Genomic DNA, 23,701 nt, shown 5'->3' on the forward strand with positions numbered 1-23,701 from the left:
ATAAATACATGCAGTAAAAATGGCATACAAATGAATACAAGGTTAATATCAAAATTGACCACAAAATGATGCTCCGCCGTTTACGCCGGGCTTACTTAATTTAGTACACCAAGTACAATACAATGTTATTCAAATTATTATCAAATTATTACCGATTATTAAAATATTATAATGTAACAATAACAACAAAACAATAGAAATGAATCTGTGGAAAATCCCTTATGCTCAATCAAAGAATATGGCAGTAAGAGACACCTTATAAATACGCCCGTTGGCCTAACTACGGATAATAATATCCGATCAGAGATTCTACTCTGATATCAATATTACAGGAATTCTAATGATGTGCACGTTCATTAAAATTTCCCATAAAATTATTGTTTTAACACTACTGACCCACTAATAATGGGGTCTCAACTATATGCCAATTGGAGCGATTTATAATTACTGCAAATAAAATAAATTATACATTACCCCTGGCTTTGGGATAAAGAGCTTTTAGAATGGACTCAGCTTTCCAAGGTTCAGATATGTCCCGTCCTATGGTATGTTCCTGACGTGTGAAGTGATGCTGATGAATAAATCTTTATAAAGAGTTCCGTTGTGAAGAAGTCCTTGTGAAGTTTTTCCTTTTGTGAAGTTTGTGAAGTGTTTGAAGAAGTGTCCTTTCTCTCCCAAAAACTGGATCAGATATCCCCCATCCTTATCTATGCCCATCCCCTCTTGGAATAGGGATTACCAATTAGATAAGGTGGGTGTGACGTATGTTAAACATGGGGATGATGTCACTAATTGACATTCCTAGGAAACTTCTGCCCATCTACCACTTGATGGCACTGTTGTATCATATAACAATTTTGAATATTTTAAGAATTAACATATTATATTGCTTGTTTTATTACTACTTAAACTTTGCCCTTTCACACCTTAAATCAATTAGGAGGGGCTCTTTCTGACACTTTGCTCAGACTGACTGGCGGTATCAGAAGTTTTCCTAATCCCTGAATTTATGGGGCAGATAGGAGTTCTTCTGGTTTGTGTATCTTAACTGTCTCAGCGATTGAGTGATGATGTTTGAGATAACATCAGCTCCTCTAAAATAAACCCTATTTAAGAAATTTCCACTTAAACACATTTTATATCCCCTGGAATATACCCTCTCAGTGAGATACAGACATATAAAGATACATTAATAATATTTGGTTATAATACATCAATATCACATAGTATATATGAATCATTAATAAGTTCAAACGCTAAATAAATGCACACAGGAATATATCTATATGCGAATATATGAATAGATATCTGTTCCACACCAGATGTGTTTTATGGACGTCTCTTATCAGATCATGGTTTAGCCATGAAACACCCATTGTTCCTCAGACAGACAAGTTTAGAGAAACCTGTGTAGATAAATCCATGTCTCTAAACAATAATAAAAGTATAGTCTTCTCTATATATTCACTTTTAACACATTGAACTTGCTATGAACCCATCTTGGTTTTTTCCAGGTTCATGCTGATCACATGCTGTTAAAGGCAATGATCATCCATATTGAATATAGTATCATCAGATACATTGTACACTTATGAAAATGCACAACAACGCCCAGACCCATTCCCCAGGTGTCCCCCTCATACTTCATTCCCGACAACTTCAAGAGGGACATTCTGGCAGGGAAGGATGTTAATCTGGCGTCGATCCTCATTGCCGCTCAAGATGTGCCCGAGAACAGGGTCATCAACTGTGGGGATGTGTCTGTGGTCCTCAGGGCCAAGGATTCGCGGCTTAACCGTAAGTTGACGATCCCCGAGTTTGTCTTGGCTTTCAGCCTCTTCAGAGACATTATCTGCACCGCACAGCCGGAGAGGAGAGAAGAGCTGGACAGCTACTTATACCTGGTCACTGACCTGGGTCACAAGTATGGTGGTTCGGCCTTCTACGACTACCATCGTTCCTTTTTGGCTAAGGCGGCGGCAGCAGCGTTGGCACAGTTCCAGTATGTCACCAGCTGGTCCTTAATTGACACGGAGCTCTTCTGTCGTCACTTCGCTGGCCTCAGGGCACCCAACTGTGCGACGTGTCAATCCATTTTCCACTCATCTGAATGGTGCCCGAATAGCGCCCACCCGTCTCAGGACAGGGCCCTCCCGGGAACCTCCGGGTCTCTACCGTCTAACCCCTCCACTGACAAACTGGGCAGACCCATTGTCTACTTGGGAAGAAGCCAGGTCTGCAATAATTTCAACTCAGGAGGGTGCTCTTATGCCAGCTGCAGATCCCTCCACGTCTGCTCCCTGTGCTTCAGGGCCCATCCGCAGTCCGCCTGCCCCAAAAAGTCTGCTAAAGGGTCCTGACTAGCCGACGTCAACGTGGACCTCTTGGCGGCTCTCCTTCAGGATCACCATGATCAGGACTTCGTGGCGTTCCTGTTGGCAGGCTTCCGGCAGGGGTTCCACACAGGGCTCATCACGCTGCCACAGGTTCCCTGGGAAGGCAGGAATCTGCTGTCCGCCACCCTGGACCCTCCAGCAACTAGCGAGTTGCTCCAGTCTGAGGTGGCTAAAGGGTTTCTCATAGGCCCTTTCCCACTCATCCCGTTTGCTTCATGGCGCATCAATCCCATCGGCTTAGTATCCCAAAAAAATGCCAATAAAAAAAGGTTGATTTATGACCTGTCCGCCCCTCATGTTTCCGGAATTCCCAGCCTCAATTCCCTGATTCTCTCAGAGGAATTTGCCATGCGTTACTCCTCAGTGGACGACGCAATTCAGGCCATCCTGTTGCATGGTAGGGGCGCTTGGTTGGCAAAGGTTGACATCGCCGATGCGTTAAAGCTCCTTCCCATCCAACCTCAGTTGTGGCAGTTCTACGGCATCGAGTGGGCCGGTCAGTATTTTTTCGCCAACAGACTCACGTTTGGATCCAAGAGTAGCCCCTGGTTATTCGACCAACTGGCCAAAGCGCTACATTGGATCTTGGTCCTTCACGGTGGCCCCCGGTCAGTCATCCACTACCTCGATGACATTCTGGTCGTGGAAGACCCGCAGGGCGGGTCTGGCATTCTCACCGTCCTCCTGGAGATGTTCGCCAGTCTGGCTGTTCCGGTCGCGGAGTCCAAGACGGAGGGTCCCGCCACGAGGGTCTCATTCCTGGGCATCGTCCTGGATTCGGTTCTGTTGCAGGCCAGCCTCCCGGAAGAGAAACTCGCTCAGTGTCGGGAGGTCATTTCCAAGGCGGCTTCCAAGGGGTCCCTCACTAGAGTCGAGTTGCAATCTCTTCTGGGCCGGCTCAATTTTGCCTCTAGGATCATGCCCCAGGAGAGGACTTTCGTGTCGAGGCTGCTCCAGCTTCTTCCCTCAGCGCCCGAGCAGGACAGCGTCATCCGGTTGGACGGCCAGGCCATGGCAGACCTGGCCATGTGGGAATTGTTTCTGTCCCGATGGAACGGCGTCTCCTTCTTTGTGTCTCCGTGGTCACCCTCCTGCCCGACTATTTTTTCAGACGCCGCTGCATCCTGCGGTTACGCGGCCATTTGGGGTCCCCGTTGGCTAGCTGACCGTTGGCCCATTTCAGTCCTAGAGGATGCCGAGTCCATCCACACCTCCTCTCTGTTGGAGTTGTACCCCATTGTCGCAGCTGCTCAGGCATGGGGTCACCTCTGGGCTAACTTGCCGGTGATGTTCGTGACGGACAATCAGGCCTTGGTCGACATCTTAGCCAAGAGCAGGGCCAAGTCCCCCAAAATCATGGCACTATTGCGCCAGCTGGTTTGGCTGGCCCTGTCACACAACTTTCATGTGCATTGTAGCCACATTCCGGGTCAGCAAAATGTGGCGGCTGACGCACTATCCTGGTTTAATTTCACCCTCTTTTTTTCAGGTCATGCCGGAGGCCGAGCCGCTCAGATATCCCACCCCGGCTTTCAGTTCCCTGACAATGGACTAGGCATGCTCGTCTCTTCGGCAAGAGACCTGGCGCAGCAGTCCCTTGCCCCCAATACGGCCAGGAACTATCTTTCAGGCCTAAGAACCTTCCAGGAGTTCTCGCGTCTGCACCCGCAGGGTGGCCTGGCGGACATTCCTTACATCATGGCCTTCATTGCCCATTGTCATCACCAGTTACATCTCTCCTACAATACCATTAAGTTGTACCTGGCGGGCGTCCAACACCACACCATGCTCCGCAACCCAGGGGGTGGCTCCATTTTTTCTGCGCACGCGATTAAGGCCACCTTGCGAGGGGTCCAGAAGGGTAGGGCTAATCCCCTGTCCCGTAGACAGGGCGTCACTGGGGAGATGTTCCGGGGGTTGTCTTCAGTCATGGATGGTGCTCCTTTTGGGCCCTTCTCCAGCTTGGTCTTTAAAGCAGCTATGTATTTGGGCTTTTACGGCTTCCTTAGGCCAGGCGAGTTCACTTGCAGTGCGGCAGGACGGTGCAGTCTGCACAGAGAACAGCTGGTGCGGAATCAAGACCATTACACGCTGAAGTTAATTTCCACCAAAACTAGCCAAACAGGTCCCCCGGTGGAGGTTGAGTTTTTTCCGACTGGTAATAGATGGTGCCCGGTACAGGTGTTTGGCCAGCTCATGCTCGCCATCCAGGATGCTCCCCCTCACAGCCCTCTACTACCACATCTTGATGGCGCTCTCACTGCAGCGCAGTTCATCAGCCACATCCGCACGGTTGCTGCTGGCTTGGGGTTTGACCCCGGCGCTATATCCGGCCATTCCTTCCGCATTGGAGCGGCTTCTGCGGCTTCCCGGCATGGGGTCCCCGTCCATGTCACCCGAAAAGATGGGAAGGTGGCGTTCATCTTGCTTCACCAGATACATACCTAACCCCCAGGTGGAGATTTCGCAGGCGTTTCAGTCACTGGTATTATAAGGTAATAAAGTCTTGTACTTAACTATCTTGGTTTCCTTTTTGCCCCCTTTTAGGCTGCTCTCGTACACGGCTCCAGGCACACCCCAGCCGGTTTAGGTTCAAGGCAGGCACACTGCCCAAGTTCGTATTTTAGCCACGACCACAAGTTGGTAAGGCTGAAGTTCAGCCTGCATTTGTGGGAGGGGCTTGAGCCTTTATAAGCCCCTCTTCCCTCACCTTAGTAGGCGTTCCGGTTCATGGACCCACCCACCCATTCCCTTTATTCCAAGGGTCCTCCTTTAGGGCAGCCCCCTTTTAGGCTGCTCTCGTACCCGGCTCCAGGCACACCCCAGCCTGTTTAGGTTCAAGGCAGGCACACTGCCCAAGTTCATATTTTAGCCACGACCACAAATACTATATATATATATATATATAGACACAGTGAGATGTTTGGTTTGGGAAAACAGGTATTTTCTTCCAAGCATGTGCTGCTGGGCTAATTTACAGCCAGATGAGGTCAAATACCGGACCGGATTTTAAATGCCGTTCATGGTTTTGGCAGCACCTGGCTGTCCTTAAATAGCCATGTCTCTGTGTTGAGATCTGGGAACCTTGTCTCTGGATGAAGGCTTGCTGCTTGTTTGGCGTGAAAACAGGTTGGTGCTGCTATGAGGAAGGACTCTTTGAGGCAGAATTGCCGCATGGTGTGAATTACCACCAACAACGCAAGGTGACTTTTTGTTTGATTATGACTGCATACATACACACCATTTGCTTGTGTTTCACTTTATTTTTCTATTGTGTACAGGGGCGGACTGGCCAAGCCCACCTCACTGCCGCCAGTCAAGTACATAATGATCTGATACACAAGTACCTGCCCGGCGGCTGCAGATGCCCTCCTGAATTCAGCTTTATAAAGTTGAATACTGCAGCCTCGCATGTCCATATCTTAACTAGAGACAACTGGAGGAGGACAGAACGTGGCAACTATTGATGGCTGCCACAGAGGGACAGCTTGTGGGGCGGTATTTAGTTCTGCTGGGCGGAATTTTGTGTTGCACTATGGTATTGCTGACCCCGCCTTCTCATGTCCCCCTATCTACTTGTGTTGGCACTTACCTAGTTGTTTTGCCAGACCTTCTATAAATTTGGACTCCCCTACAATATGGGGGCCACTTTTAGGATTTTTAAAGGGCCACTTTAAGTTCCCAGTCTGCTCCTAGTTGTGTATACCCCAAAAATAATATAATATACCTTGTACAGTGTAGGAATCACAAGTACAGAGGAAAAGTAGTTTGACACCATCAGCTAAAGTCAGAGTGGTCGCCAGCACTGACCTCCCAGGTATCACAATGTGCCTTCTCTTTGACAGGACAGGCGTCATTGACAGTCCGTCTCCCCATTTGCAGACACATTATTTCTTATGCAACTTTGGATAGCCACATATTGCATTATAAGGCCTCATGCACACGACCAGATTTTTCTTCAGTGTGCTATTAACATTTTTTTTGCGGACAGCGACCTATTCTATCCTATGGGGCCATGCACACATCCGCAATTTTTTTGTGGATCCGCGTGACCATTCTGCAAATTAAAGAACATATCCTATTATTGTCCTTTTTGCATTCAAGAATAGCCATTTTTATAAATGGGACTTAGAAAAATCGACATTATCCGTATTTTGCAAATCCGCGTTTTGCAGACTCAAAAACAGATACGTGTTCAGGATACCTAATACTACATATTAAAGGGAATAGCATTTATTAATACTTCTGTGATTATGTTAAATGTCAGAAATATTAACACTTGATCTGTAGTGACAGCTCATGATGTATATGATGACATAGATAAGATGCTGAACTAAAAAAGATTAATACCACCTTGAGGACACTGATCTCTGAACTACAAAGAAGATGAAATATTTTGCAGTCATGCCCCATATGACCCGGTCTACAGGCACTGAACCTGCTGTGTAAATGTAGCCGGAATATACCATTTCCCTGGGAAGGAATAGATAAGGGAACACCATGTAAGAAAAGCAGTCGGGCTACCAGTTAGGGCTCATGCACACGACCGTGGCGTTTTTTGCGGTCCGCAAATTGCGGATTTGCAAAAAACGGATGGTGCCCGTGTGCCTTCCGCAATTTGCGGAACTGAACAGGAGGCCCATTATAGAAATGCCTATTCTTTTCCGCAAAACGGACAAGAATAGGACAGGACTCATAATTTTTGCGGGGCCACGGAAAGGAGCAACGGATGCGGACAGCACACAGAATGCTGTCCGCATCTTTTGCGGACCTATTGAAATGAATGGTTCCGTATACGGACCGTAAATAAAATCAAAATACGGCCCGTATATGGAACGCGAAAAAAAACGTTCATGTGCATGAGCCCTTAGTCACAGTGTCTTCCCATTGTGACAGAGTGGAAATACCAGCTATGTAATTACAGATTGTCTGACTAAACTGGGAACATCTCACACTTAACCCTTTCACTGTGTGATAGCTGAAAACAATCAGACTGTAATCACTGAAATGATGCCCATGATTAATTTTTTGTACATTATTTTTAGCCCCTTAGAGGGGCCTCCAGGATTTTCATACTGATTGACTATCTCACACCCATTACTTTTTTATTTTGCCGCTTACAGAGTTGTATATGGGCTCTTTCTTTGCGGGCTAGCTTGGCTTTTACTCATACCATTTTGGTGTAAGTGTGACTTTTTGATTACCTTTTATTGAACTTTTGTAGGGAGATGAAGCTACCAAAAATCTTTGATTCAGGCATTTAGATTTTTTTGTCTCCATTACAGTGTTCACCGTATGGGGAAAAAAACAGGTAATTTTATCATTTAAAGGAGTTTTCAGAGATGTACAGGATAGGTCATCAGCAGGGCCAGCCATGGCAACAGGGGCGAACGGGCTGTGCCAACAGCGAGGAGGCTCCTTGGCCGGTGTAGCTACTGCCACAAACACCACACACTGTAACGACATGCAGGACGGCGGCGGCAGCCTTCTCTCACCTCCCGGCAGCGCCCTTACTACTTTATAGATGCCCTGCCTGTGTCACAACTTGCACACTTCTCATTTACGAGATACAAATCCAACGAATCCCAGGCATAGTCATCTGTATTGCCGTCCTCAGGAGAGGGAGAGATGTGTCTGCTGGGATTTGAACCCATACAACCTTCTGTATCAGAGGCAAAGCACTTACCCACACAGCTATAAGAACTACATAGCCACTGACTGAAAAAATATGAGACTTCTACTGTAGACTCTGTTATAGCCAGTGTACATCTATACACATGACAGCTGCCCCAACACACCCAGCACTGCTATATCTTTATATGACAGCTGCCCCAGCACACTCAGCTCTGCTATATCTCTATATATGATAGCTTCCCCAGCACACCCAGCACTGCTATATATAATACACATGACAGCTGCCCCAGCACAACCAGCCCTGCTACATCTAAACATATGACAGCTACCCCTTCACACTCAGCTCTGCTATATCTATATATCTCTAAGTATTACTATACAGTAGATAGATATATAGAGATATAGCAACGCTGAGTGTGCTGGGGCAGCTGTCATGTGTATAGATGTAGCAGAGCTGGGTGTGCTGGGGCAGCTATCATATATAGAGATATAGCAGAGCTGAGTGTGCTGGGGCAGCTGTCATGTGTATGGATGTACACTAGCTATCAAAGCTATAAACGAGTCTACAGTAGAAGTCTCATATTTTTTCAGTCAGTGGCTTTGCAGCTCTTATAGCTGTGTGGTTAAGTGCCTTGCCTCTGATACAGAAGGTCATGGGGTTCGAGTCCCAGCAGAAACTTTTCTGAAATACACAAGCACTGACTCCATATATGGACATACAGCAAGGGACACAGGCCGGATGAGGCTGCATCGCATCGCTGACATGGAGGTAAGTATAAGGCCCCTTTCACACGGGCGAGTATTCCGCGCGGATGCGATGCGTGAGTTGAACGCATTGCACCCGCACTGAATCCTGACCCATTCATTTCTATGGGGCTGTGCACACGAGCGGTGATTTTCACACATCACTTGTGCGTTGCGTGAAAATCGCAGCATGCTCCTCTTTGTGCGTTTTTCACGTAACACAGGCCCAAAAGAAATGAATGGGGTTGCGTGAAAATCGCAAGCATCCGCAAGCAAGAGCGTATGCGGTGCGATTTTCACGCACGGTTGCTAGGTGACGATCGGGATGGGGACCCGATCATTATTATTTCCCCTTATAACATGGTTATAAGGGAAAAAAATAGCATTCTGAATACAGAATGCATAGTACAATAGGGCTGGAGGGGTTAAAAAAATAATAATAATAATTTAACTCACCTTAATCCACTTGTTCGCGCAGCCGACATCTCTTCTGTCTTCATCTGTGTTTGTGAGCAATAGGACCTTTGATGATGTCACTACGCTCATCACATGATCCATCACCATGGTGATGGATCATGTGATGGACCATGTGATTAACCACCTCAGCCCCCATGGCTTAAACACCCTGAAAGACCATGCCACTTTTTACACTTCTGACCTACACTACTTTCACCGTTTATTGCTCGGTCATGCAACTTACCACCCAAATGAATTTTACCTCCTTTTCTTCTCACTAATAGAGCTTTCATTTGGTGGTATTTCATTGCTGCTGACATTTTTACTTTTTTTGTTATTAATCGAAATTTAACGATTTTTTTGCAAAAAAATGACATTTTTCACTTTCAGTTGTAAAATTTTGCAAAAAAAACGAGATCCATATATAAATTTTGCTCTAAATTTATTGTTCTACATGTCTTTGATAAAAAAAAAATGTTTGGGTAAAAGTTATAGCGTTTACAAACTATGGTACAAAAATGTGAATTTCCTCTTTTTGAAGCAGCTCTAACTTTCTGAGCACCTGTCATGTTTCCTGAGGTTCTACAATGCCCAGACAGTACAAACACCCCACAAATGACCCCATTTCGGAAAGAAGACACCCTAAGGTATTCGCTGATGGGCATAGTGAGTTCATAGAACTTTTTATTTTTTGTCACAAGTTAGCGGAAAATGATGATTTTTTTTTTTTTTTTCTTACAAAGTCTCATATTCCACTAACTTGTGACAAAAAATAAAAACTTCCATGAACTCACTATGCCTATCAGCGAATACCTTGGGGTTTTTTCTTTCCAAAATGGGGTCACTTGTGGGTTAGTTATACTGCCCTGGCATTCTAGGGGCCCAAATGTGTGGTAAGGAGTTTGAAATCAAATTCTGTAAAAAATGGCCAGTGAAATCCGAAAGGTGCTCTTTGGAATGTGGGCCCCTTTGCCCACCTAGGCTGCAAAAAAGTGTCACACATGTGGTATCTCCGTATTCAGGAGAAGTTGGGGAATGTGTTTTGGGGTGTCATTTTACATATACCCATGCTGGGTGAGAGAAATATCTTGGTCAAATGCCAACTTTGTATAAAAAAATGGGAAAAGTTGTCTTTTGCCAAGATATTTCTCTCACCCAGCATGGGTATATGTAAAATGACACCCCAAAACACATTCCCCAACTTCTCCTGAATACGGAGATACCAGATGTGTGACACTTTTTTGCAGCCTAGGTGGGAAAAGGGGCCCAAATTCTAAAGAGCACCTTTCGGATTTCTCTGGTCATTTTTTACACATTTTGATTTCAAACTTCTTACCACACATTTGGGCCCCTAGAATGCCAGGGCAGTATAACTACCCAACAAGTGACCCCATTTTGGAAAGAAGACACCCCAAGGTATTTCGTGATGGGCATAGTGAGTTCATGGAAGTTTTTATTTTTTGTCACAAGTTAGTGGAATATGAGACTTTGTAAGGGAAAAAATAAAAATAAAAAAATCATCATTTTCCGCTAACTTGTGACAAAAAATATAAAATTCTAGGAACTCGCCATGCCCCTCACAGAATACCTTGGGGTGTCTTCTTTCCAAAATGGGGTCACTTGTGGGGTAGTTATACTGCCCTGGCATTTTCCAGGGGCCCTAATGTGTGGTAAGTAGGTAAATGACCTGTGAAATCCTAAAGGTGCTCTTTGGAATGTGGGCCCCTTTGCCCACCTAGGCTGCAAAAAAGTGTCACACATGTGGTATCGCCGTATTCAGGAGAAGTTGGGCAATGTGTTTTGGGGTGTCTTTTTACATATACCCATGCTGGGTGAAAGAAATATCTCGGCAAAAGACAACTTTTCCCATTTTTTTTATACAAAGTTGGCATTTGACCAAGATATTTATCTCACCCAGCATGGGTATATGTAAAATGACACCCCAAAACACATTGCCCAACTTCTCCTGAATACGGCGATACCACATGTGTGACACTTTTTTGCAGCCTAGATGCGCAAAGGGGCCCACATTCATTTTATGAGGGCATTTTTAGATATTTGGATCCCAGACTTCTTCTCACGCTTTAGGACCCCTAGAATGCCAGGGCAGTATAAATACCCCACATGTGACCCCATTTTGGAAAGAAGACACCCCAAGGTATTCAATGAGGGGCATGGTGAGTTCATAGAAAAAAAAAATTTTGGGCACAAGTTAGCAGAAATTTATATATATATTTTTTTCTCACAAAGTCTCCCTTTCCGCTAACTTGGGACAAAAATTTCAATCTTTCATGGACTCAATAGGCCCCTCATGGAATACCTTGGGGTGTCTTCTTTCCGAAATGGGGTCACATGTGGGGTATTTATACTGCCCTGGCATTCTAGGGGCCCTAAAGCGTGAGAAGAAGTCTGGAATATAAATGTCTAAAAAATTTTACGCATTTGGATTCCGTGAGGGGTATGGTGAGTTCATGTGAGATTTTATTTTTTGACACAAGTTAGTGGAATATGAGACTTTGTAAGAAAAAAAAATATAATTTCCGCTAACTTGGGCCAAAAAAATGTCTGAATGGAGCCTTACAGAGGGGTGATCAATGACAGGGGGGTGATCAATGACAGGGGGGTGACCAGGGAGTCTATATGGGGTGATCACCCCCCTGTCATTGATCACCCCCCTGTAAGGCTCCATTCAGATGTCCGTATGTGTTTTGCGGATCCGATCCATGTATCCGTGGATCTGTAAAAATCATACGGACATCTGAATGCAGCCTGACAGGGGGGGTGATCAATGACAGGGGGGGGTGATCAATGACAGGGGGGTGATCAGGGAGTCTATATGGGGTGATCACCCCCCCTGGAAGGCTCCAGGGAGACGCCTGTATGTGTTTTGCGGATCCGATCCATCTATCAGTGGATCCGTAAAAATCATGCGGACATCTGAATGGAGCTTTACAGGGGTGTGATCAATGACAGGGGGGTAATCAATGACAGGGGGGTAATCAATGACAGGGGGGTGATGAGGGAGTCTATATGGGGTGATCACCACAGTCATTGATCACGCCCCTGTAAGGCTCCATTCAGACGTCCGTATGCGTTTTGCGGATCCGATCCATCTATCAGTGGATCCGTAAAAATCATGCGGACATCTGAATGGAGCTTTACAGGGGTGTGATCAATGACGGGGGTGATGAGGGAGTCTATATGGGGTGATCACCACAGTCATTGATCACGCCCTGTAAGGCTCCATTCAGACGTCCGTATGCGTTTTGCGTATCCGATCCATCTATCAGTGGATCCGTAAAAATCATGCGGACGTCTAAATGGAGCTTTACAGGGGTGTGATCAATGACAGGGGGGTAATCAATGACAGGGGGGTGATCAGGGAGTCTATATGGGGTGATCAAGGGGTTAATAAGTGACAGGGGGGGGGGTGTAGTGTAGTGGTGCTTGGTGCAACATATTACTGAGCTACCTGTGTCCTCTGGTGGTCGATCCAAACAAAGGGGACCACCAGAGGACCAGGTAGCAGGTATATTAGACGCTGTTATCAAAACAGCGTCTAATATACCTGTTAGGGGTTAAAAAAATCACATCTCCAGCCTGCCAACGATCGCCGCTGGCAGGCTGGAGATCCACTCTCTTACCTTCCGTTCCTGTGAACGCGCGCGCCTGTGTGCGCGCGTTCACAGGAAATCTCGCGTCTCGCGAGAGGACGCGCCGGCGCATCCACCCAGAAGAGCAGGGCCGCCGCAAAGACGCAATCCTGCATACGGCGGTCCTGAGGAGGTTAACGCAGTGACGTCATCAAATGTCCTATTGCTCACAGATGAAGACAGAAGAGATGCCGGCTGCCCAAACAAATGGATTAAGGTGAGTTAAATTATTTTTATTTATTTTTTAACCCCTCTAGCCCTATTGTACTATACATTCTGTATTCAGAATGCTATTATTTTCCCTTATAACCATTAACCCAAACCTGAACTTCTGTAAAAAAGTTTGGGTCTGGGTACCACAGTCTGTTTTTTATCACACGCGTGCAAAACACATTGCACCCGCGCGCTAAAAAATGAACATCGGAACGCAATCGCAGTCAAAACTGACTGCAATTGCGTTCCTACTCGCGTGTTGCCGCAATGCACCGGGACGCATCCGGACACGCTCGTCTGCAAGGGGCCTAAGTGTTTTTTTTTTTTTAAATACCCGACTGTTACTGCCACACGGGGGGAGTGGAAGGCACTTGATACTGGCACATGGGGTTTGGGGGGTTGGCACCTGATACTGGCACATGGGGGGTGGGAAGGAGAGAGGCACTTGATACTGGCACTTTTTGGGGTGGGGGGGGAGATGGCACTATGATACTGGGACATGGGGGGGGAGAGAAGCACTTGATACTGGCACATGGGGGGGGGTTTGACTTTATGATACTGGCACATGGGGGTGGGAAGGAGAGAGGCACTTGATACTGGCACACTGGGGGGGGGGAGATGGCACTATGATACTGGCACTTGGGGCGGCAGATGGCACTATGATACTGGGACATGTGGGGGGAGAGAGAGGCACTTGATACTGGCACATGATGGGGGGCATCTATGGGGACACTTACTGGCACATTATTGGGGGGTATTATGGGGGTCCCTTTTTACTGGCACATTATAAGGCCCTTAATCATACCCAGTGTCACCCATAGCCAGTCTCCTGCCCCCCTTAATCATACCCTGTCACCTTTGCCCAGTCCCCTGCCCCCCTTAATCATACCCAGTGTCACCCTTACCAAGTCCCCTGCCCCCTCAATTAGACCCTGCCCCCCTTAATCATACCCAGTGTCATCCATAGCAGTCTCCTGCCCCCTTAATCATACCCTGTCACCTTTACCCAGTCCCCTGCCCCTTAATCATACCCAATGTCAACCAAAGCCAGTCCCCTGCCCCTTAATCATACCCAATGTCAACCAAAGCCAGTCCCCTGCCCCTTAATCATACCCAGTGTCACCCTTATCCAGTCCCCTGCCCCCTTAATCATACCCAGTGTCTGTCACCCTTAATTTAAGGGGGGCAGGGTCTAATTGAGGGGGCAGGGGACTAGGTAAGGGTGGCACTGGGTATGATTCTACTTGTTTGCACTTGCACTTAAATTATCTGTAATAAAAAAAAAGTTAGTTACAAAGATTGTTTTCCTCTTCGTGTATGTTTAGGTGAACCGGGTGGGGGGAGGGGGGCGCCACAAGATTAGCTCGCACAGGGTGCCTGAACACCTAAGGCCAGCCCTGGTCATCAGTATGTGATCGGTTACCTGGGACCCCCGCCGATCAGCTGTTTGAGAAGGTACCAGCGCTTGCAGTAGAGCCGTGGCCTTCTCGCTGCTTTCGATACGTTTATCGGTCACGTGGCCGAGGAGCAGTTTAGGCCCATAGAAGTGAGTGTCGGTGCCATGTCAAACAGCTGATTGGCAGGGTCCCAAGTGTCAGACCCCCACCGATCAGATACTGATGACCTGTCCTGAGGAAAGCGGAATTCGGTCCGAAATTTTGGAAAACTTTGATTTGAAAAGAAGCCGAATTTCCTAGCGCTTCGTGGTAGTGAATCAGGTTTCCTAAAATGGTGGCTGTACGTGTTAAAAAATGAGAAGCCCAGGAATGCGAGATCACCAATAATGCCGTGCAGCCAGCCAGTCTGCAGGTAGCCATCCCCTGTGATATCACAGCCATATAAAAGTCTCATCCTGCGCGGTCTCCACCATTGTCCTGTGAGCTAAGCTTAGGGAGAGGTGTGACAAGCGCTCATGAGCTAGGGACAGTGTTGCTGCAATAATCCATCGGCCATGTTTGATCCATCCATGTTTGATCCATCCTTCATGTTCTGACATCTTGTTTTAACTCTAATCATTTTAAAAGCAAAATACCACTAGTTTTATAGTAGGGAGGGATCCCGGACCTTATAGAGAGATCCACATGGGATTATGGTCACCCCTGTTGTGGATCCCTCAATTTTATTGCTTTGAGGAAGGTTTTCCTGCCTCAATGTTTTGTATCATCTCAGGTACCTTCACAGGGAGGACAGGGGCTGCTGCATACACGCTCCGGGTCCCCAGATCTCCGCAGGGGGGGAGCCAAAGCACATCCAGATAACCATGGCATCTGAAGGGTTAAAAGGACCTTAGTACCGGGTGTCTGCTCTTAAAAACAGCAGGCACCGGGCGGCTAGGTTCCCGCTGCGCGTGCCACTGCGGGCGACCATTTTTAAATGCCCAGCTGACAACCTACTGTCGGCGGTCGGGACACTAATGGTGGCATTAGTAACTCTAGAGGGTACTATTGGGGCCTTACTATTACTTGTGGCACTAATGGGGGCATTAAGATTATTGGGGGTTCTAATGGGGGCATTAAGTGAGACATTAATATTATTGGGGGGCACTATTAATTCTGAGGGGTTATAATGGGGGGCACTAATTGGGGCATTAATAATATTATTGCGGGCACTAATGGGGGCACTTAATTCTGGGGGGCATTAATGTTATTGGAGGCTATAATGGGGCATTACATTCATATTTTTGAGGAGCACTGATGGGAGCATTATTAATTCTGGGGGCACTAACTGGGGCATTAATATTATTGGGTATTATTAATTCTGGGGGGCACTAATTGTGGCACTATGGGGGTATTACTACCGGTATTACTGGGGGCATTGTTAATTCTAAGGGGCACTAGGGAGCTACACCCTGTTAAGCCACGCCCCCTATGGGGTGTGACTTAACTTGGTCAATATTTTTTTGTTGAGAATGGTGGCAAACCTAACTCCAGTGTGTTCACACATGGTAGAGAGACGGTTTCTAGCAGGCGACAGCATGGCTAGTGAATTAAAAAAACAAAATAAACTGCTGTGCGGAATGTGCGCGGCGCCCTACGCACCACAGATGCAGGACTGATAAACAGGAAGTAGATCCGGTCACCGCTCCCTCTGCTCTAGGGAGAGAAGTCGCCGCCTGTCAGTGCGCTGGTGTGAGGAGAAGAAGAGAGCCCGATGCCTGGAGCCAGTATGGTGAGCTGCATGCCCAGGTACTGCGCCGAGTATAGTCCAGTCAGGGCAGGGATAAAGACGCAACTGCAGCCGCACGGCTTCTTAGACAGTGTTCAGTCTGTGCTGCTGACAGGAAGCTTTCTTGCTCTCCTCTGCTGTGAGGAGATATCTGTCACTGTCTGGTGCACTTTGTGGTGTACACTGTGGAAAACTCTAGTAGGTTTGCACAGAAAACATTAAAAAGATAAAATAATTGAAATACTTTTTTGTTGATCGGTCCCTTTAAACGTAGAACGGAGAGAATAAGTGTGGAGGCTCAAGTTTCGTTTCCTTCTCCTCCCCTTCCTCTCTGCAGACTAGTTTTTCATATTTTTATAACCCTTTATTTTTTTTTTCACCAGAATGTTATTTTTTTTAAGTGACTTAAATATGTGGATTTATTAATTTTCATCGATATAAATAAATGATAAAATGTTACTGTTTCACATTTGCTGATAATGGCCCCAGATGGATGAAAAAAAGGCAAAAATGTAGTTCAACTTAGGCTACTTTCATATTTGCGGCAGAGGATTCCGGCAGGCAGTTCTGTCACCGAAACTGCCTGCCGGATCCGGCAATCCTGACGCAAACAGATGCCATTTGTCAGATCTGTCTGACAAATGCATTGAAATACCGGTTCCGTCTCTCCGGTGTCATCTGGAAAAATGGATCCGTACCTCTTTGCTGGACTTGAAACCGTACCTCTCGCTCCCAGAGGGGGCGACAGGGGACGCGATTTATTGAAAAGAGAAGGACGCTGGATTATACGCTCCGCAACCACTGGTCCCTTAGGTTTAAATGAGAAACTGGACATGAGTGTTTTCTGTGAAATCCATAAATACGATTTTTCTGTGACATCCATAAATACCACTGCTCTGGTTATTGCTTTTAATTAGATGTGTTACTATGCTCCTGTTTGGCTGACACACCAGGGTGCAGTTACGCCCACTCTATGATGCAGACACCACAATTAGTGCACTTAGTCAGCACCTGTGGTACTACTGGGCGCATAAAAATGCAGTCACTCCTTGCGAGTCAGTCAAACGTGGCCAGATGAAGCGTGGACAAACGTGAAACTGCCGTCGCCATGTAACCTGCGATTGTATCATGTTTTGTATCCCTCCCCTCTGCTGAAATAAAAGGACATTTTGCGACGTTAGGTGAGTGCCGGCATTCATCTATATTCACTGGATATTCGCATCTTTACCTACATGGCTGAGCACCACTTGTTGCTGCTTCTCAGTGATCACCCGAACACATTTGTGTCTCAGATCCAGGAATTCTGGGATTTGTAGTGCCACCACTATTCTGTCTGAATTTGAAATGTTTCCTTATTATTACCCTAAAAGCTTCCCAACGCGTTTCCCCTCCTTTTAGTTTCATCAGGGCAGTCCTCAATGGGTGCAGGACCAGAGTGCACTCACCTTCAGGGTACTTCTCTGGGTTGAGGCATTAGTAAGGGACAATGTAGGGACATGATGCCTGATGCCAGACACCTCTACACACACACACCACAAAGATCATCGCTCCTGCCCTCCACATACACCCATCTCTCCTGTTCGCCATACACACATCGCACACTGACCATTGCTCTTGTCCGCCATACACACATCGCACACTGACCATCGCTCCTGTCCGCCATACACACATCGCACACTGACCATCGCTCCTGTCCGCCATACACACATCGCACACTGACCATCGCTCCTGTCCGCCATACACACATCGCACACTGACCATCGCTCCTGTCCGCCATACACACATCGCACACTGACCATCGCTCCTGTCTGCCACACGCACATCAACCATCGCTCCTGTCCGCCACGCGCACGTCACACACCATCGCTCCTGTCGGCCACACACACGCTCATCGAACATCGCTCCTGTCGGCCACACACACATCGCACACCAATCATCACTCTGCGACCCCATACAATGCAGAAACTAAAGACAAAGCAAGGGTGCATTCACATGACCGTATCTGTTTTACGGTCCGCAAATCGCTGATGCGGTCCATGTGCATCCCTCCAAGGGCGGACTGGGAACTTAAAATGACCCTAGGAAAAAACATAAAAGTGGCCCCATTTTGTAGGTGGTTACAAATTTCCAGAAGGCTGGGCAACAGATGTATGCGTTGCCAACAATACTGTAGTGCAGCACAAAATACTGCCCCTGCAGAACCAAATAACCACAGTGCAGCACAAAATACTGCTGCTCCAGCCACAGTATTCAACTGTATCACCGCCCTGAGTTCAGGAGGGCACCTGTGTCTGTTGGCCAGGTATATAAGTACCTGGTTTTCCTAGCATTAATTACTACTGAGAGCATCAGATTATTATGTACCTGGCCAGCAGCGTGAGGTGACTCGGGCAGCCCCCTAGGCATTGGTCCACCGGGAAATTTCCCTGTAGTGTCAAAGCCCAATCTCCCTTGCTCCTACACTTGAAAAAATGCACTAGAGTAGTACATGTTCTATAATTTGCCGCATGGATGCAGACAGCATACGGAAGACATCTGCGTGATATCCGCCTTTTTTTTTTTTTGCAGCCCCATAGAAATGAACGTGTCCGCGTGTGATCCACACAAAATAAAACGGATTGGAAGCGAACTAAAAAATGGTCGTGTGCTTCACCCTAAGGCTACTTTCACACTAGCGGCAAGGAACTCTGACAGGCTGTCGGATCCGTGCTGTCGCTAGTGCACGCATGCCCCCGGACTGCCGCTCCGACTCCATTTACTATAATGGGGCTGGCTGGAGTTCCGGTGACAGCACAGCAAACATGCCGAGAGGCGGCCAGAATAAAACTACGACGTGTAAATAGGTCGCGTGATTGTAAATGGGTCGCATTTACAATCACGAAATTTGGCGCACGGGTACATCAGGTGTCCGGAAAAGTTTTAGACCGGGTCTCAGCTCTCTAGCTCGTAACGTTCCTGAGATATTCCCAACAAATGCAAATATGACACCATCACATGACCTACATTAGCCAATAGAAGCCTGCAGGTCTTTCTCCTCATATCCCAACTGCCATACACATGGTCACATGACCCTTAGTCTCCACATAGTGTTTTTACCAGGTTTCCATAACAACCCAGCCATTTTTCTTCACTGCTGTAGGTCAGCTTTAAAGGGGCAGGTCACTGTGGATAACAATGTTAAGGGAGCGGAGTGCTGTAGAGGTCACAGTTAAGGGGGCAGGTACGATGGCCATTCAGGCCACCCTCAAAAGACAGACTTAAAAATCCCTCCCCCAGTCCCGCTAAGCTACGGACAGAGGACAGGGAGTCTGAAAACCGGACTGTCCGGCCTAAATCCGGACCTATGTCCACCCTAAGGGCAGGCTGCTGTGCAGGTCACAGTTAAGGGGATGGTCCGCTATGGAGGTCAGTGTTAAGGGGCGGGGTGCTGTAGAGGTCACTGTTAAGGGAGGGGGGTGTTGTGGAGGTAAAATTTTAAGGGAACAGAGCTCTCTGGAGGTCACTGTTAAGGGGGCGGGTTATTGTGAAAATCACTGCTAACGAGATGCGGTACTGTGTAGGTCACTAATAAAGGGGCGGCCGCTGTGGAGGTCACTGTTAAAGGGGAGGGTGCTGTGGATGTTATTGTTAAGGGGGCAGGCCCCAGTGGAGGTCACTGTTAAGGGAGCGGGGTACTGTGGCAGTCACTGTTAAAGGGGCATTCGCTGTGGAGGCCTCTGTTAAGGGGGCTGGGAATGGTGGAGGTCAGTTAAGGAGACTAACTTATGGTCAGTGTTAAGGGAGCTGGCCCCTGTGGAGGTCACTGTCAAGGGGCTGGGTTGCTGTGGAACTCACTGGTAAAGGGGTAGGCTGCTGTGAAAGTCAAAGTTAAGGTGGTGGGCTGCTGTGGAGGTCCCATTTTAACCCTTTTGGATACCGGAGGTTTGTTCGTTTTTGTGTTTTCGTTTTTCTTTCCTATTTTCCGTGAGCCATAACTTTTTTTATTTTTCCGGTCACATAGCTGTATGAGGGCTTATTTTTTGCGGGACAAGTTGTACTTTCTAATGCTCTTATGGCATAAAATGTTGTGGGAAGCGGTACAAAATTCCAAATGGGGTGAAATTGGAAAAAAAAACGCAATCCCTGCACCGTTTCTCGGGTTGAGCTTATTACTTTATAATTTTTTATTTTATTTTGGTTCATCAGGAATTTTATTATTAGCTTATTTTTCTCACTTTTGCTAATTTCTTATCCTGGCCTGCCAAAATAAGAACTGCAGTTTGAATACTGCTAGCTTACTCAGTAAAGCTACCAGTATTCAGCGCAACTATCTATGCCCGGATTGGACACATGGGGATTTTTGCGCATTTAGGTGCCGTGATCTCGCTTGATCACGGCATCTAAAGCATTTAATTACCGCGATCGGCATTATTGCCAGCCTCACGGTAATTAGCAGAGATCTCCCGGCCATGACGCCCGCTGTACATGTACGGCGCTGGTAGGAGACGGGGCACTGTGGGAGGTCAGTGTTAAGGGGTGGGGGGCTGTGGAGGTCACTGTTAAGGGGGCGGGGTAGTGTAGATGTCACTGTTATAGGCCAGGGATACTGTTGATATCTTTCAACAACACACAAACATTAAGTAGATTAAATGTACCCGTGCGAAGCAGGGTCCTTCTGCTAAAATATATATATATATATATATATATATATATATATATATATATATATATATATATATAATATTTGACATGACGTTTTACTCGGGAGAGATACGCAGCCACCAGATATGTCTGGTGGTGCCCAGGTAGGATGCCACTCTAGTAAAGAACTCGGCTCGCACTCCGGCAGCGGCTTAGTCTCATTTACTTATTGAACTTAGAGAACAGAGCCAAGATCCCATGTGCTAAAGCAGGGATTCTCAACCTGCAGCCCTCCAGCTGTACTACAATTCCCAGCACGCCCTAATAGCTGTAGACTGTTCAGGCATAATGGGAGTTGTAGTTTTGCAACAGCTGGAGGGCTACAGGTTGTGCATTCCTGTGCTAGAGGGTTGGAAGAAATAGCTGTTATTATGAATGAGCAAGTCCCTAGCTATTGATTGCAGTGCTCAGTCACATAACATACTATTATGTAGGGATCGACCGATTATCGGTTTGGCCGATATTATCGGCCGATATTGAGGATTTTGACCGTTATCGGTATCGGCATCTATTTTGCCGATATACTGATAACATATTGGGAACACAGAACGCGCTGCTCTCAGCGCTCTCTGTGTTCCCTCCGCAGCACAGGGGAGAAGGAAGCAGTGTCTCCTCCCCCTGTGCTGCTGCTGCCGCTGCCACCAATGAGAGGAGAGAGGATAAGAGGAGGGGAGGGGCTGTGGCCACCGCTCCACCAATGAAGATAAGTCTTTCATTAATTCATATACAGGAGGCGGGAGCTGGCTGCAGAATCACATAGCCGGCTCCCGACCTCTATGAGCGGTACTAGCTGCAGTCCGCGGTAGTTAACCCCTTAGGTGCCGCGGATCACAGCTACCTCTCATAGAGGTCGGGAGCCGGCTATGTGATTCTGCAGCCAGCTCCCGCCTCCTGTATATGAATGATTGAGAGACTTATCTTCATTGGTGGCGCAGTGCGCCCCCCCACCCAAGCCCCCCAGTATTAATCATTGGTGGCGCAGTGCGCCCCCCACCCCCATCCCAATAGTAAAAACATTGGTGGCGCAGTGCGCCCCCCCCCCAGCCCCCCAGTATTAATCATTGGTGGCGCAGTGCGCCCCCCACCCCATCCCAATCCCAATAGTAAAAACATTGGTGGCGCAGTGCCCCCACCCAGTATTAATCATTGGTGGCAGTGGCCACAGTATCCCCTCTCCCCTCCTCCTCCGAGTGTAATCCTGGGGCTCCTATCGGTTACCATGGCAGCCAGGACGCTACTGAAGCCCTGGCTGCCATGTTCAGCTCCATGCTGCTGTGTGCACAGAGCACAGAGCAGCAGGGACAGTGTGAGCTCCTATTCACCCTGATAGAGATCTATCAGGGTGAATAGGACAAGGGTTCTAGTCCCTAAGGGGGCTAAAAGTTAGTAAAAAAAAAAAAAAACACAAAAATATTAAGTATAAATGAAAAAGATTTACAAAAAAAAAATTATAATACACGTTAACAATAAACATATTAATTTTCAGCAGATGTGTAGGAAATTTTTTTTTTTTCTCAAAAATGAAAATTCCCAGAATATCGGTATAAATTATCGGCTATCGGCCTGAAAGTTCACAAATTATCGGTATCTGCCCTAAAAAAAATCTATATCGGTCGATCCCTACTATTATGTAATAGTCAGTAACTTCTGTAGCACAGCTCATAGAATTTCTTCAGCGCTACAATTTTCCTATTAACAGCTCTGCCTTTTTTATAGCCAGGTTATAATAAGTAATCAATATATATGTTTTTTTTAATTATAAAAAAGTACATGATACAAAAACTATGCTATGAGCTGTGCGACCCTATTTACTGGCATTGACAGATAATGTTCCATGTAATGAATATGAATAAGCAGGAGTGACGAGCGGGAGGGGCAATATTTGAATTCGTGATATTTTGCGATTTATTTTGTAGAATATTCGAGAATTCGCGATTTTTTTCTTGATTGCAAAAATCGGCAATGTAGTATTCAAGTAATGCACGTGAAATACAGTTGTGGGTCACTTTTGCTACATTTTCCAAGCTGCTAGAAGTTTTCTGAGACTGGAATAAATGGTTGGCACAGCAGAACATTAAAAATGGCTTTATATGTAGTTAGAGTGCTCCAATATATTCGCGATTGCTCTAATCGGCACTAATGATGCTGCCTGCACATTAGGAGCTGTACACTACAGATAAGCGCAGGAAACTGAAACATTGTCGGTGACACAACACTCACCATGCTGCCGGCCGTCACTTATGGGTAACCTGTGCGAACAGTTACTACTAGCAGGGCTGGTCCCTGACAGGGCGCACACCGCGGACGAGCACCACTATAGCTCACATATCCATATGTGTTCATAGCCGGATTAGCCTCATGCAGCATGTGAGGCTGAACAAGTTAAAACAAGGCGCTGCAGCAAGGCCACTTACCCCATCAGTGATGATCGCGTGCGCCTCCTTCCTTACTTCAGAGCGGTGTGCATAAGCTCCGGCAGCCCGCTCAAACTGACCAATCACTAAGCTCCTTACTGTAAGGAGCTTTGTCATTGGTCTCTTCAGGCAGCAGCAGCATCGCTGCCTGTGCCGTTCACAGCGCTCACTGCGGTACCGGTACGCCTTAGACTTTTTCCAGGGAGTAAAATGGCCTGAACAGGCGTCTATGACGCTTGTACAGGCGTTATTGCGACCTCTGCTTCCCAGCATACAGGCTGTCACAGGAACAAACTGAGATAGCAGCCAGGTGCTGCTAATGCACAAAATGAGCCACTTTAGGGCA

The 23,701-nt window shown here is 46.9% G+C and overlaps 1 protein-coding gene across 4 annotated transcripts in view; it reads left to right on the plus strand.

Moving 5' to 3' along the window:
• Positions 1-23,701, plus strand: part of CFLAR (CASP8 and FADD like apoptosis regulator) — a 94,273-nt gene that overhangs the window by 12,380 nt on the left and 58,192 nt on the right. The window contains exon 1 of one of the 4 annotated variants that reach the window (XM_040441837.1): positions 16,048-16,281. The exons of 2 other annotated variants lie outside the window; for them this stretch is intronic. Coding sequence is in view for 1 of the 2 variants with exons in the window: in XM_040441835.1 (XP_040297769.1) it covers positions 16,247-16,264 (18 nt within the window). In the remaining variant the exon portion in view is untranslated. Of the gene's footprint in view, positions 1-16,047; positions 16,282-23,701 lie in introns of those variants that run through there. One more of the 4 variants, XM_040441835.1, reaches the window with a different exon arrangement.

The sequence above is a fragment of the Bufo bufo genome, chromosome 7 (assembly GCF_905171765.1).
Source record: "Bufo bufo chromosome 7, aBufBuf1.1, whole genome shotgun sequence".
NCBI classification, from domain to species: Eukaryota; Metazoa; Chordata; class Amphibia; order Anura; family Bufonidae; genus Bufo; species Bufo bufo.